The sequence below is a fragment of the Mus pahari genome, chromosome 16, assembly GCF_900095145.1.
Source record: "Mus pahari chromosome 16, PAHARI_EIJ_v1.1, whole genome shotgun sequence".
Lineage (NCBI taxonomy): Eukaryota > Metazoa > Chordata > Mammalia > Rodentia > Muridae > Mus > Mus pahari.
This window is the reverse complement of record NC_034605.1, coordinates 61,798,031-61,813,343: the sequence shown is the minus strand read 5'-3', so window position 1 is coordinate 61,813,343 and position 15,313 is coordinate 61,798,031. Positions and strand designations below refer to the sequence as shown.

The 15,313-nt window shown below is 46.7% G+C and overlaps 1 protein-coding gene across 2 annotated transcripts in view; it reads right to left on the bottom strand.

The window, feature by feature from the left end:
- Positions 1 to 4,006: 4,006 nt before the first annotated feature.
- Positions 4,007 to 15,313, bottom strand: part of Ntrk2 (neurotrophic receptor tyrosine kinase 2) — a 318,758-nt gene continuing 307,451 nt past the window's right edge. For both annotated transcript variants that reach the window (XM_021215214.2, XM_029547603.1), the window contains exons 17-18: positions 6,366 to 6,524; positions 4,007 to 4,905 (exon numbers count right to left, since the gene is read on the bottom strand). In XM_021215214.2, the coding sequence (XP_021070873.1) occupies positions 4,720 to 4,905; positions 6,366 to 6,524 (345 nt within the window). In that variant the 3' untranslated portion in view covers positions 4,007 to 4,719. The remainder of the gene's footprint in view (positions 4,906 to 6,365; positions 6,525 to 15,313) is intronic.

The window sequence follows — 15,313 nt, the reverse complement described above, 5'->3', positions numbered from 1 at the left end:
TGATAAATAAATAAATACATGAATAAATAACGCCGAAGGGAAAGAAGTGAAGGGCCGCAACAGCTGAAAAGAGTTGAGAACCCTGAACTTTAGCAGCAGAGATGGATTCCAGCCCTCACAACAGCCACGCCCTCCTGTACTACTATTGGCTTAACCATCAGCCATACCCTCCTGCTCTACTATTGGCTTAAACGATAAGCCACGCCCTCCTGCACTACTATTGGCTTAATGAATCCCTCCCAACTCAGTTCTTTACAATAACATCTGAGATTCCTGTATGAAGCATCACAACCTGAGTCTCTACATTCCAGTTATACATTGAGAAGAACTGGCTTTCACTGCAAACTTGGACATCTGGGGATTTAGGTCAATTAGCCATTTCCTCTGTTGAGATTTTCTTTAACCAGGACACAGGGCCAAATGGAAAGTCAAGTTTGAAAACTGAAGCCCTCTAATAGTGGATGAGGCATGTGGGGGGAGAGCAATGACGGCACACGGGTCTGTGCTGCCATTTTAGAAATTAGACGTGACTTAATGCCAGGTACTACTGGCAGTGCCATTTGCAAAAGGAGAGGCTCAGGGAAAGACTGCCCTTGACCAGGGACCCCACTGTCCAGTCCTTGAGATGGACAGCACTGCACGCCCTGGCTCTTGCTTGCCGTGTGGATGACCGGTGACTTTGAGCTGCACGTCTTGCTATAGATGTTTTGCCATCAGCCTCGAAGACACTTGCCTCCCTACAGCCCTGTAGCTAGGGTCTAGAATGCTTCGTCTCTGAGCCCAGTGTAAAGGGCATAGAGCCAGGAAAGGTAAGCATGGTCCAAATGTGCAAGAAGAGAAAACCCACTTCTTCCCAGGACTTGGACACAAGGAGACCATTTGTCTGCATTTCTCCTTTGCAAAGAGCCAGAGAACAGATTCAATGTAGAGGATGGCTTTCAGTCAGTTGTTTCAGGGAAGATGTGATTTTTTTTTCAACACATCTTCCATCCAAGGACTGCACAGAGCTGAAAGTGTGGTGTAGTCCTTACCCACACTGAGAATGGAAATAGGAACTGCCACATGACGTTGGAAAGTTTTGGTTACTTAGCAAATATTAAGCAAATTATTCATATTGCACCCTATTTATAATTATTCTATTACCATTTGCCTATATGTTTATACATAAACACACAAACACACTACATGTGTGCATTTGTATATGTATAAATCAAGTGTTTATAACATATATTATGTATATATTTATATAGAAGTACATAAAAATGTCACAAGCGGGGCTGGTGTGAGCACATGTGCATGAGTTCTGACAGAACCCTGGAGAGCAGTGTTTGAAGCGTTTTCTAAATGAGGCTGAGCGCAAAGTTGGGAGTCAGCGGAAGCCAGGAGCAGAAGCACGTGATGTAACATCTCTTCCGCGTGCACTGCATTCCGCGTGCACTGCATTCCGCGTGCACTGCACAAGTCTCCTTCTGCTCTAACCCCCCACCCTGCCTCACAGACACGCTGCTAGCACGTTTCCTTCCCGGCTGTCTTGTTTGTATGTTAGACTTCGGTGAAGCCTATGTTTGTCCTCTGAGTTTCTGAGTCTCCATTCCCTCACCAAAATAATATGAATAATTTGACAACATATGCAAAAAGCGCTCAGAGGTCATCAAGCAGCTGAGAAATGGATCGGATGTCAGACAGGAATCGGGGGAGGTTTCGGTTTGCTAACACCGGTTTTTTGTTTTTGTTTTTGTTTTGTTTTGTTTTTTTGTCATCTATGGAGAGGGATACATTTTAGAACAAGAATGTTTCTTTTCTAAAACTTAAAATACCATGAGAAAGGAGATAGCAGATGAACAGTGACAATTATTTTAAGGTGTCCTTGACTCACCCAACTACTTTAAAAGAAACCAAATACTCTTTAATGCTCTGAAATCTGCACATATTCTTGAGACAACAGAGAGACTGGTAATAATAATAATAATTAATAACAATAATAATTAGTATAAATAACTGTAAAAATTTGCACTTGCATAGACACTTTCATTTTAAGACCTTTGAGGACTTGCCAAAAAGTATAAGGATTCTCTCTCTCTCTCTCTCTCTCTCTCTCTCTCTCTCTCTCTCTCTCTCTCTCCTCTGCTCTCCTCTCTCTCTCCTTTCTCTTCCTCTCTCTCCTTCTCCACCTTTCAATCTGCTCTTTTTTCTTGCTGAGGAAAATACAACCTGGAATGGAATGCTCCCACATTCTCAGTAAAGCCCTTTGGTGTAATCCTGCATGGGCTCCCCAGCCTTGGCCTTTTCCGAGGCTATCCTCTCCTCTGCTGTCTGCTGAGCATCTTGCAGCTTTTTCCCCCAGGGCAGCCGGTCAGACTCGGAGGGACAGGCCTACGCAAGCTCATAGGTCATGGCTGGCAGAAGCTAGAGGAACGTGTACAAATGTGCCCTTGCCTTTCCGCTGCCCCGCGGTTCCACAGTGCCTGACAGTACCATGGGTGCTTTAATGATCTATACCTGACGGTATAGATCACAGAGATATGGCTTTCGTTATATTATTATAGGTATTCTGGAGGGGTTTGTTTTAATGGATGAAGAGGACAAAATAGTTCCCATCTCTCATGGGCCAGCACAACAGAAAGGGCCAGGGCATCTGCCTCATGCCACCGCTCGCTTGAGTGGGCCTCCGAGATTGCCTTCTGCTCTCTGTCAATTTACACAGGTTTTTAAGTTTCATTGTGAGGACCGGCTCTCGGAGTTTCTGCTAGAAAACACAGTGCTCCAGAAATGAATGGGCACACACAGAACTCTTGCACCTTCAGAAATAAACACCAAATAAAATGTTCTAAGGTGAATTAAGTCACTCCCTTCGTATCTGGCTCCAGTTATAAAGGTGTCAAGTTTATCGAACTTCCCCTCACAGAGGGGGGACAGAGAAATGGAAACACTGGTCTCCCTTGGTCTAAATGACTACCCAAATAACTGTAAATTTCTATATAAATTTACCCTCTCTTTTCGGAAAACCAATGACCATGTGTGGGAGCAAATCCCCAGGCTCAGTCTGGGCTCAGCCTCCCATCAGCCATACAGTGTCAAGGCTTAATTCATTTTTTTTAAACTTTTTAATGGATTATAGTTAACAAAAGAGCATACTAGTAGTGAGTACCTTGGAATGAAACCACTCTCCGCAAACAGCCCCGAGCAAGAGACTTGGTCGGAGCGCACCGAACTTAAACTCAGGTGGTGTCCCAAGAGAGCTCCCCTCCCCCTCGGGGATGGTTCGTGCCTGTCCTGCAGCCTGGCGGCTTTGAGGTGGGTGAAGAGATCCAGGCTTCAGCATGCCTACTCAGTAAACCCCTCCCCGCCTCCTGGAGAGTGCCTCCAGCTACTGATCTGGTCACCATTCCCGAAGTTGCCTAGGTTAGACCTTTTATGGATCTGCCCTACTAATCAGGCACCACAGCTGGGACAACGGTTTCTGCAACACAGGTGCACATAGGTATCAATTGACAAAGACCATGCACACTTTTGTTTGCACAGTTACAAGACAGGTGAGAGTGGAAGGTGGGGGCTGGGGGAATTGCTGTCTGAAAAAGTTCAAGGTAAGAGAAACTCGCCTCCAAATAGAGAGCGTCTCCTCTCTTTGTCAGGGACTTGGGTTTTCCTGAAATTATATCTGAGCAAGAATCTATCTCCTTCGATGGAACTTCACAAAAGCTTGGCAGAGAACACTTGAGAAACAGATCAACTCTGTCACTGTGCCCGACCACAATGTCTGAATGTAGGGTGTGTTGTCCGTCCAGGTCCCCTGGGAACTGTCTTTCCAGTGCGAGCCAGTATCTGTAATTAGAAGCTCTGCCCGTGATGCAGAGTTCAACATCCTGTGTCCTCCTCAGAAAGGTGCTTGGGGGACGGAGCCAAACATGCTCCCCCAGCTAATGGCTGCTGGGTTTTCCTAAGCACGACGGACTCCCGACTGATCCGATGGCTTGCCTCTGTCTCGCTGATGCCGTGGTTTATGGTAAAGTTTCTCTCTCTCTCTCTCTCTCTCTCTCTCTCTCTCTCTCTCTCTCTCTCGTTTTCATTTCCCACAGATAAAGTTTTCCCAGATTATACACAACTTTTCCTTCTCACACATAGGCTAAAACCACCAGAAAACAATAAGAAGAGTGATAAATAAATAAATAATAAATAGAAGTGAATCCATAGAAATGCCCCATGTCTGTACATCGGAAGTGACAGCTTAAGTCAGATGTTTGATTTTTTCCCTTTTTTTCATCCACGTCAAAGGCAGGAATACAACAAGGCATTGTTAGTTGTGGTGGGCAAACTGGAGTGTCTGCTGATATAACAAATTAGGTTTGTTAAGGCCTTTGTCTATGTACAGTTAATAGGAATGCAGAAGCCAGATTGGTCAAGGAGAGAGACTGAGGGCCATGAAGCAGTGAAGACCAGAAAATAAATAAATAAATGAATAGATAAATAAATCATAAATGGGGAAGGGGCAATAGAAAGAAACAATCCCAAGGGAGAGAAAGAGACGATGCCAGAAGTGAGTTAATACTGTCTGTGGATGGAGAAGCACACACTGCCTCCCCCGAGAGCCGCTCCTGGTCCTGTCAACACTGTCAGAGCAAAGGACAGCAAGGTCATGACGTCAGCGGCAGTCAAGAGGTTCGTCGTGTCGGCCAGTCTGAGGAGGGCCTTGGGAAGGACGGTCTGGGCAGAAGGAGGACCCTAGCCTAGGATATCCAGGTAGACCGGAGATGCCTTGGCCAAGTTCTGAAGGAGGATGTGGATGCTCTTGATGTTCTTCCTGGTGTGTGGTTCCCGCTGCCAGCATCCCAGCATGAGCTCATACACCTCCTGGGGACATGTTCGAGGCCTTTGAAGTACTCTTCCCTGGGTGATGCACTCTATCACCTGGAGGGAGACCAGAGGCAGGATTAGCAGGGCAAAAGCCAAGCCTGTGGGAGGAGTCTGCGCATGCCTGCGGGAGGGAGGAGCCAGGAAGGGCCTCTCCTTTCTTTAACTCTAAAAATCAAGCTGGATTACATTGCTTACTTCTGGATAATTTGTGTTTGTGCAGACACAGGTGTGTGCTGATTAAACCAGGACAGTTAGCACATGTGTCTCCTTAACCATTTACCAACAGAGAAGGAGCTGATACGGCCTCATAGTGGAATAACTTTGTAGGTGTGGGCTTACTATGTAGCCCAGGCTGCCCTTGAACTCATGGCCTTCTTGCCTCAGCCTCAGAAGAAGCCTCTCTCATTGTTTGCTCACTGGGAAGAGAGCCACGGCGATTTCACAAAACTGGGATAGGCACAAGGTATTCACAAAGGGTCGTTTAAATTCCACACAGAAAGTACCCCGTGTTTCGGGGTTTACCAGCTGAGGGTAGAGCCTGGGTTAGTTTTGTGTGAGGTGCTGACTGACAGGGACCCCCTAACGGCAGACGTGACCAGGCTCACCGGGTATCAGAGCTGAGTCTAAAAACACAGGCATGGAGGTGAGGGAGTCTGGAAACACCTGACAGAGGCGCTAGGCTTCAACGCAGACATGCTGCTGGCAATCCGTATCCATCGGCTCCAGATGTGCACCCAAACAGCAGCAGGCTGGAAGTGCGCGAGGAAGATGACATCTGTACTGAGCATGCGCAGATGTTCCTCCTGTCATTACTCCCTAAACAAGCTGCAAGATCGCTGTTCGCACAGCATTTGTGTGTACTGTTCCTGTGAGTAAGCTGGAGATGACCCACAGGGAAGGAGATGCCCGGGTTGCTTGTGGATAGCACATTGTTCGGTGTTGGAATTTGAGTGTTCTAATCTGGTCGGGGTGGAGGTGGGGGTGGGGTGGAGGTGGGGGTGGGGGTGGGGTTCTTGGAACCAATCCCCCACAGAGAAGGAATTGGAATAGGCAAACAAACACTTGAGTTTTTTTCACCAGTAGTTAATGTTCTAGCAGGATCTGAAATCTCTGGAGCAGTGCAGGAACTCTTGCCAGGAGGAGGGACATGAGCCACCTAGGCTGCCCTTAATTTGTTGGACGAGCAATGTAAAATCATTCCTCAGCCCTGTCATTAGAAGGAGCGAGGTTGGGTCAGAAAACACAGTGCCTCTCTTTCTCCAATATTATTTAAACGAGGCTGTGAAATTCAGGTACACAGCTGTCTCTCTGGGAAGAGCTGCTGACTCAAAGTCACATAGGATCATGTCCCGGTTCCCAGCTCAAGAACCCTCAGACCACGGCTGCATCTTAGATTGCTGCTCTAGTAGTACTCGTGTGTGTGTGTGTGTGTGTGTGTGTGTGTGTGTGTGTGTGTGTGTGTGTGTGTGTGTTTGTGCATTGTGGGGTAGGATCTCTCCCCAAATATTGCCCACCTCATTGTTCGATAGCTGATACCAGGGCTGCTTGCCGTAGGTGAAGATCTCCCACAACACAACTCCCAGGCTCCAGACGTCACTCTCGGTGGTGAATTTCCTGTACATGATGCTCTCTGGAGGCATCCATCGGATGGGCAGCATTGTGTGACCACCGACCTGTCGGGGAAGGCATCAGTAGGAGTGTCAGTCATCGGAACCAGATCGGAAGGTTGCTGTGGGGAAGGTGGCTCTTTCAAGGGACACTCAGGTAAAAGAGCCAGAGGGTAGAGAACGGTCAAAACAATGTTTAAAATGTTCTTTGCAATTCTCCTTTCCTCGAAGCCAGAGGTGAGCTGAGGGCATTCGGTTGATGCCCACTTTGGATTTACAAAAGCCCTCATGTACTTCCTGTTGGGGGGAATCAACCCATCCATTCATCCTTTAATCAACGTGATAATTTTGACCAAGATAGCAAGCAAAGGTTTCTTCATCCCAACCTAGTGGTGCCCAGGATGGAAGTTACTATTTCCATTTTACTGACAGGCAACCATGGTACGTGAGCTATATTTTTGTACTCAAGCTTTAGACTCTCCTCTATCATAGGTTGATCCTAACTTAGTTTGTTAACAGCAACAGATAAATTTACTTTTTTTAAAAAAAAGAAAATTACCCATTTCAGTAAAAACAGAAGCCCCAGCAATCACCTGGAGATAGCGTTAGTTCAGCCACAGAAACTTGATGACACAATGTTGGCAATCCCCTGGCGCTACCGAGGCCACGGGCACAAATAGGCAACAGCCTGAGTTAGTTGTGGTTCAGGCTGCAGAGCATGCAGAAGCCCCGCCCAGCTTTCATTCTCAATGTCGATTTGTGGACGTGGAAGCCCCGCCCAGCTTTCATTCTCCATGTCGATTTGTGGCTTTTTACACAAAGGAAATGAACCTGCCCAGGTATCAGACGACATTTCCGCCTAGGAAATGCCATAACCCATGTGGCACAAATCCTGACCAACCAGAAAGGAATACTTGGTAGTATGGTACTGTGTGGCTACCCCCCAGCTGACCCTCCATCTCCATGTGGAGCTCAGAACATTGACCAGGAGAAGCTGCTGAAACACATGGAGGGCCCAACACTTCCCAATGCTCAGAGGGACTCATGGCCCCAGGGTTAAGTGACACCCCAGGACCTGGAAGCTTTGACCAGGCAAAGTGAACACTTCTCTGTGCTCTGGACAGGTGGAGGCTCATTCTGATGCTTCCTAAGCCTGGTACACATTCCCCAGGCCATATTCCAGAAAGGTCTGAGCACACTGGCACACCCATTTCCCAGTACTTGGTCCGGCCGTGCAGCACTCCTGTCTCTGTGTGTGACATTCTCTCAGAACACACTCGGAAAGCTCTCTAAGGTTTACAGACATCTGCCCACTGCTTTATCCAGTTTCACGAACATGCACGGTGCTTCACTGAACTCTGAAGATGAGACTGTGTCACCGATTACCGTATGTCCAAGGTGATGCGGTGACCCATGGGACAGACAAGTCTAAGGTCTAGCTGTCCTCCCTGGCCTTTTTCATCCACACAGCAGACATTTTCTGGGGACCTCGTGAGGCCCTAAATACAGTACGTCTCATTACCATGAAAGACAGATCTCCAGGGGTTACAGTGAGCCTTTCAGAGTGACAGGTCACAATCTGTGGCTTTGTCTTCTGCCTGTGCTAAGTCCTAGTGTTAATGCATCTGAAGGGGAGAATCTTAAGCAACGAAGGTCAAGTGTCTGCTAATATTTCTGGGAAGGTTTAGGGTTGGCACCTATCTTTGGGTTCCTTCCTCTGTGGGTCTTTCTGTGAGAGCCATTTATAAATGTACTTCTCAGAAATCCTGAAAGACAAAAGACTAGGGAAAAAAAAAAAAGAAAAAGAAAAAAAGAAAAGCCCCCAAGAGCATGGCAGAGGAGCCAGAAAAGCCTGGAGCTAGATGGGGAGATTTTAGTAGAAAAAAAAATCATTTGTTCTCTGGAAATACTCAAGTTATAATCCAGCTTACAATCAGCACGCGTTGAAGTGTGAACCAAAGTGTCGGGTTTTGCACACCAGCTCCCAAACATAAGAGCTGCCTCAGTCCCCTCGGGCCTGTAGCTTGGCCCTTCTTGGAGATCAAATCACAGAACACGTTCAAGCATCTGAGAAGTTCAACAGATGAGAAAGGGTTTAAGTTTTCCAGTGATGAAGGCATATCATGTATCTGTGGGAGGGAGGCCCCTAGAGCCAGACATCCGTAAACTTTGGGGTGTGCTGATTTCGAGAGCTTCTGGGCTTTCTTGCGTACCCACAGTGCCACGCTGTGTCCGTCACCGATTTGTGAACAGAGGCTTGGGGTTCTTTTGGCTATTCCCAATGTGGACAGCGCTGACCGGTAGTAGCACTGTTCCGTGTGCTAGTCAGTCCCTAAACTGTGGGTGAGAATCGACACAAGGGACTGCCATATTCCTCAGCTGCCAGCGACTTTAAGGCGATACTGATGACAGCCCCAAGTGGACCACAGGCTCTGTCCCGGTTTGGTAGTGACCAAAGAAAATGCTCTTGTTTCCCTCAATGTCACTCAAGTCTCGATGTACATGTCTCCCCATCACGAGATTTCTTTTCTGCTTAGCTCTTTGGGCCAGATTCCCCCCCCCCTTTTCTCTTTATTTCTTTCAGGTTCTCTGTGGGGATTCCTCATGTGTTGTATAGAGAATACTCTCTACTCTGTATAGAGAGTTCTTCTTCTGTCTTCAGACGTGTGAGCGATGTGATCCAGCCTAACCAGTTCATGCAGAACCCACTTAGAATGACGCTGCACAGCCCTTTTTGGCTCTGTCCTCGGGATTTTCGGGAATGCCACAAGGATAGACCTGCTAGAGGAGCAGTCCCGGTGGTAGCAAATTACTGTCATGTTTCTGTTGTCAACACTCCCTGGCTTTCAAGCTGTACAGAACTACCATCTCCTCACAGCAGAGCACGGGGAGTCATTGGTTCTGAACTGGACTCCTTGGCGACCTGCCCTCATGCCCTTGCTTAAATATTTGGGAGACTGGATTTAGTTTTCAAGTGTGGCACTGAGAGGCTGAATCTCTGCCCTGGTTGCCCACTAGCCAGGGGTACTGGGAGATGCTCCAAGAGTCAGGGTGGGGCAGGCTGGGTGTCCTTCACAGTGGGCAGGCTGGAGGAACAAATGGGGAGATGAACATCTAGTTAGCAGCATGGCTGACTGAAACATGTGATTTAGAAACTGTTTCTAGTTCCTGATGTGTTACTGACAACCATCCTGGGCTGGTTCCTGTTGTTCTGATTGGTTAAGTGCACAGGGTTAGGGTAGCCCTCGGATACTGCCAGTATAACAAGGTATGGTATGGTTCTGTAACTACAAACCACCACTTCGCATTGCTAATCATCCACTCCCTGATAGCATCTCACCCTCCGCAAAGAATCTCCATTCGATTATCCCAATGTATCCAACAGCTACCCTCCGGAGAAGGTACTCATCTAGTTTGCCCAGAGCCAGATACAAACCGATTTCACTTTATTCTGGTGGTTTTCCTGATGGTCAAACACGTGTTCTATGCACAGCCAGAAAGCTGAGTCATGGATGCTCGCCCAGGAAAAACTTCTTCATACTTTTTTGCAAGGTCTGATCTCCCCGTAACCAAAGTTCCTTTTGAGGCAGGTTCATACGCCTAGGAAGCCTTCCTTCTGTTGGCTGTTCAGGGCCCTTAGTGTAGCTACGAGAACACATCAGATGCTGCTAAGGCATTACCTTTCCCAAAAGGAACACCACTACACCACTAATAAAGTTAGTCGACGGGGTTGTTGGTGAGTAAAAGGTGTTTTTTTTTAAATTATTATTATTATTATTATTTTACAAGTGCTGCTGCTTTTGGGGAAAGATTCATGGTGTGTTCTTCAAGAGGGATTCGTATTTGCTACTCTCTGTCCCAAGTCAAATTCTTTCTCTTAACAACAGATCAAACAAAGCCTTAGTTTAGATGCAGGGAAAGTCATTTTAGTTTGTTTGATGTTGGGGGGTGGGGTTGGTACAGATTGGGGTTGGATGGAGAGATGGCTCAAAGGTTAAGAACTAATACTGTTCTTGCAGAGGACTTACGTTCTATTCTAGACTGTAACTCCACATTAAGGGGCTCAATGTCTCTGACCTCTGTGAACACCTGCGCTCATGTGTCTGTGTGCATGCACACACACACACACACACACACACACACACACACACGCACACACAACTCAAGTAAATATTTTTAAAAGGCTTAATTAATGAGATTCTTAACGTCTTAAGACCAGAGATCTGTGGGTAGGGGTTCTCTAAGATGTTCCAGAAACCCTGTTCTCAGAACAAGGGCTGCACAGTGTAACGCTGCTCTTGCTACACACTTGGGGGGACTCCATCAGAAAGGAGGTCTAAGAAGATTTCTTGCTTCAACATTGAGGGAGTAGTGATCATGACACCTGGTCACCAGGTCTCCACTCCTTCCTTCTAAGGCTGGAGCAAAGGGAGAGAAGCTTGAAGAAGGCAATGAAACCAGGAGCCATAAAAAGACTCTCTGATGAAGGCTGTATATCACCTCAACATGGCTGGACCAACAGAGCTAAGGAGACAATGTCTGAGGCCCAGGCATGAGATAACTGAAGCAAGCCAGGAAGAAAAGCAGAGCACCTCAGGATTTTGATAGTGATTAACACAGAGTATCAAAATAAACGGTCAAAATAAAAACTACAGCTATGGTTTTTGAATTGACTGTCCCCCCAACTCTATCAACTTGAATAATGTTAAAAGAAAATCAAAGAAAAAGAAAGAAAGGAAGGAAGGAAGGAAGGAAGGAAGAAAGAAAGAAAAACTCTGGAGAAAATAATGAAAGTAAAGCTCTTTTGAATAAGAATTCATGGGCTGGAGAGCTGGCTCAGTGGTTAAGAGCACTGACTGCTCTTCCAGAGGCCCTCAGTTCAATTCCCAGAAACCATATGGTGGCTCAATATCATCTATAATGGGATCTGATGCCCTTTTCTGGTCTGTCAGAAGGTAGCGACAGTGTACTCACATATATTAAATAAATAAATAAATAATCTTTTTAAAAAAAGAATTCATGGTTTTATTATTTTTAAATCACGATGGTATATCCAATCATTACAATGACACAATTTACTTTTTAAAGATATATTTATTTTCACTTTATGTATAGTGAATGTTTTCCTTCCTGTTCACCATATGCATGCAGTGCCCGAGGAAGCCAGAAGAGGGCATCAGATCCCCTAGGTCTGGATTTACAGATGGTTGTGAGCTGCCCTTTGGGTACTGGGAACCACACTCAAGTCCTTTGCATGAGCAACCAATGTTCCCAACAGTTCAGCCATCTCTCCAGCCTCCAAAATTTACTTCTCACCTAAGAAATTCACAGGATACAGTCTGTAGTCATTAGTCATTGTAAACTGTGAGATGTTTACATCTCATGTAACTTAACAAGTTCCATTTTTCCATTAGGAGACAAAGATTTGGTGAGATTAAAGAAGATTCTGGTCAACTATAAGTATAAACTAGTGACCGAAAGTGTTGTTCCATGTCTCCCCTTCACACTGACAGCCTAGGTTTTTTTCATTCTTGTTTGCCTTGCACACACACACACACACACACACACACACACACACACACACACACCATCTTTATCCCTCGCAACAGCGAGTGAGGCATGCACAACCCATTCCCCAGATACACTGGGAGATGGAAGAAGTGAAGCCATTAGCTGTTCCAGTCAGTTGGCTTCTCCCAAAGTGCAGTGCCGCCCTCTTGGTTCACATTCATTCTTCTCTTCTCTGCAGCCGCGCTGTTCTTGGGAATGCTAGCTGTCAGTCAGGTCAGTCCAGAACCAATTCTGATCCTTGGCTGGCACCTCTCCTAAGACCCCTCTGGTATGAAGACCCCTCTGGTGTGAATGCAGCTCAACTCCCAGGACAGTGCTTAGTCTCCCCCAGCTTGTCTCTTGTCTCCTCACACAGAAATTCTCAGCCCTACCACCCAGTTCCCTGACGGATTCCATTCTGTGTTTAGTGGAGGCTCACAGGGAGGTGAGAACAGACCGATGCCAATGTCTGGCTCACTCTGAAACCACAGGTGTTTGAAGACAAGCTGTGCCGACCAGGGACCTTCTAAACTCGACCAACAAAGACCAATGATGCCTGGGGGGCCACTTGCATCTTGTGGTAGTTACTCACTAAGTGAGTGACAACTTGTTTGGAAGCCAGATAGTTGACTCCCTGAGAAAGAAGCTGGCCAAAGGGCAAGCCCCATTAAGAGATGATCGGCTGCCAGAGGCTTTTGGTTGCATTAAATATTGAAAGGGCTCCTGGACATCCACATCATGCGCACACATGACTGCTTTGCTCCAGCAATCTGCCTTGATCTGTTCCTTAAAAAATTAATAAAAGCTGCAAACTTTAAGCAGCGGTTGTGCCTCACTTGCTCGCCATGGTCAGCATCTGTGTTAGAAGGTTAAACACAGCAGAGCCAAGCAAGGTCTTCCCCCGGAAGAAGAACCTGGGGGAGCCTTGTGGTTGGACTGTGGGCTGTGACCACATCCAGGAGGATGAGGGTTCTGTCAGGAAGCATGAGCTAGGGCTCCCACAGGGCTGGTATTGAGTGGGAAAATACTGCCAGGAGAGAAATTCAGCCCTTGTTTTTAACTCCTCAGTGAAGCAGCCCTGGATCATCCAGGAGAAATTCTGATACCGGCCTGGCCACCCTACCCCTCTCTTGTACATCCAAAACTGATTATAACCAACCCTGAAACTGCTGATATTTAAAACCTTGAATATTCATGTTACTTCTTCACATTTATAGAAACAATCTGGTCATAAGTGTAGTGACTCCAAGGCCAAATACTGTGGCATTAGCCAGAGAGGATGTCTGCAAATTTCTTGTTAACGATAGTGTTTTCCCAGTGCCCTTTACACAGTTACGTCATCTCTGTCCTGCCAGAGTGAGGCAGGCTGTCGTACGGATTGAAGAACGCCACATACTGCCGCCCTCTGACACTCAGATGCTAGATGTGCTGGTGAGCCACATCAGAATACCGATTTCATGGAGGACTTTTTCCATACAACAAGTGGAGTCCAGTATCTCGCCTCAGCAGTGCCTCCCTTCAGAGGCCACTGTGGTCCAGAAGAACTGAACAGATATGAGGACTAGGAGGTGGGCCATTATGACTCAGCATCTAAGTCTGTGGCCTCTCGTAAGATTATCATGATCCAAGTGGACGCCTGACCTGCTGAACCCAGTGACCCCGCTGACCCCGCTGATCCCACTGGCCCCACTGATGCTGCTGCCATTTTAGATTGGAATCAGATCATTCACAGCGCAGGTGGTAGGCCAGGCTCTGCCCAAGTTCCCTGAGGGTGGCTAAGGGAGAGTGGGAAGCCCCTGGAATGTCCTAACAAGATGGGACAAGGCACAGTAGCTGCCTAGAGTCCCCATGACCTCAAGTAACCCATAGTTTAGGTCTGACCTCTGTGCCATCGGCTTGTGCACTGTTTGTCATCTAAAGGGCCTAGAGTTCTTGGTTTGAGTCAATACAGCTTTCTTCTTGGTTTGCATTTGACTTTGAGGGAAAGTAGTAGGTCTTCTCCCATTAGGGTGTGCGGCTGCAGTCACAGTGATGTCAAGAAATCGCGTTTGGATGGAGATACAAGAATTCTTTAGGTAAGATGAAATTAAGGGCTGGAGAGATGGCTCAGTGATGAAGAGGATTTACCACTTTTCCATGGGACCCAGGATTGGTCGCCAGTAGCCACATGGAAGCTCACAACCATCTGTCACTCCAGTTCCAGGGAATCTGATGCCACCTTCTGGCCAACTGTGGGGATTGCATATATGTGCACTTACATTCAGTATACAGTGTTAAACTCCATCTTTAAATATTCAATGTCCCTAAACCATTTTTCCTTCATGAGCATTTGTGATGACCAACCTAAGAGATCAAATGATATTTAGTACAGGACATTTTCATGGTGACAAGCCACAGGGTTGGGACAGGGTTCTTAGGAAAGGTAAGCAAAGCTGCTGAGGTATATACCTGCAGCGTTCTCTGTGCTAAGGTTACTGTGTGGTGGTGGCTTGGTGACAAAGTCCAGTGTGAAGTATTGCTATGGAAGTAATCCAGGTAGAGCGGCATCTTGGTCAAGGCTTCTATTGCTGTGGTTAAGCACCAAAAGAATCTCAGGGAGGGAATCAAGTATTCTGTCCTTCAGCTTGTAGTTCATCATCTGTGGAAATCAGTGTATGAGCTAACTCCAGGCAGGAAGCAAGAAGCATCGACTGGAGAGGCTGTTGCCAAACGCTGCTTACTGGCTTGTTCTCATGACTGGCTCCGCCTGCTTTCTTATAGAACCAGGACCACCCTGGTATTGCCATTGTGAACTGAGCCCTCTGCATCAAACACTAACAGCGAACAAAACTCCTGGCATCACAGGTGGGATTCCAGGTAGCAAGGATTGTTGACAGAACAGAAATAGATAGGGGAATGGTGGGTGGTGGTTTTCCTATGTGAGAATTGTCCCTCTTGGTAAGAGCCAAGTTTATTGTATTGAGCACACCACAGGCCATGAGTGAAGAGACACCACTATTAGCCCCAGGCTTAGTCAGTGCTGGAGACCCAACCAGAATCTACCTTCTGTCATGGAGTCAAGATGGAGACAATACACTAGAGCTAGATAAAAAGACATAGCCTCTTTCCTTTTCCTGGGGAAGTCTAATTTGATACGGAGACTGAGCCACATCTCCCTGGGTCTAACAGTAACGGGAGCTTTCTCTAGGGAACCCACATGTCAACTTGTCATGGTTATGGTCCTCTCATGGTACATGTGTGTGCATGTGTGTGTGTGTGTGTGTGTGTATATATATATATATATATATATATATATATATATATAT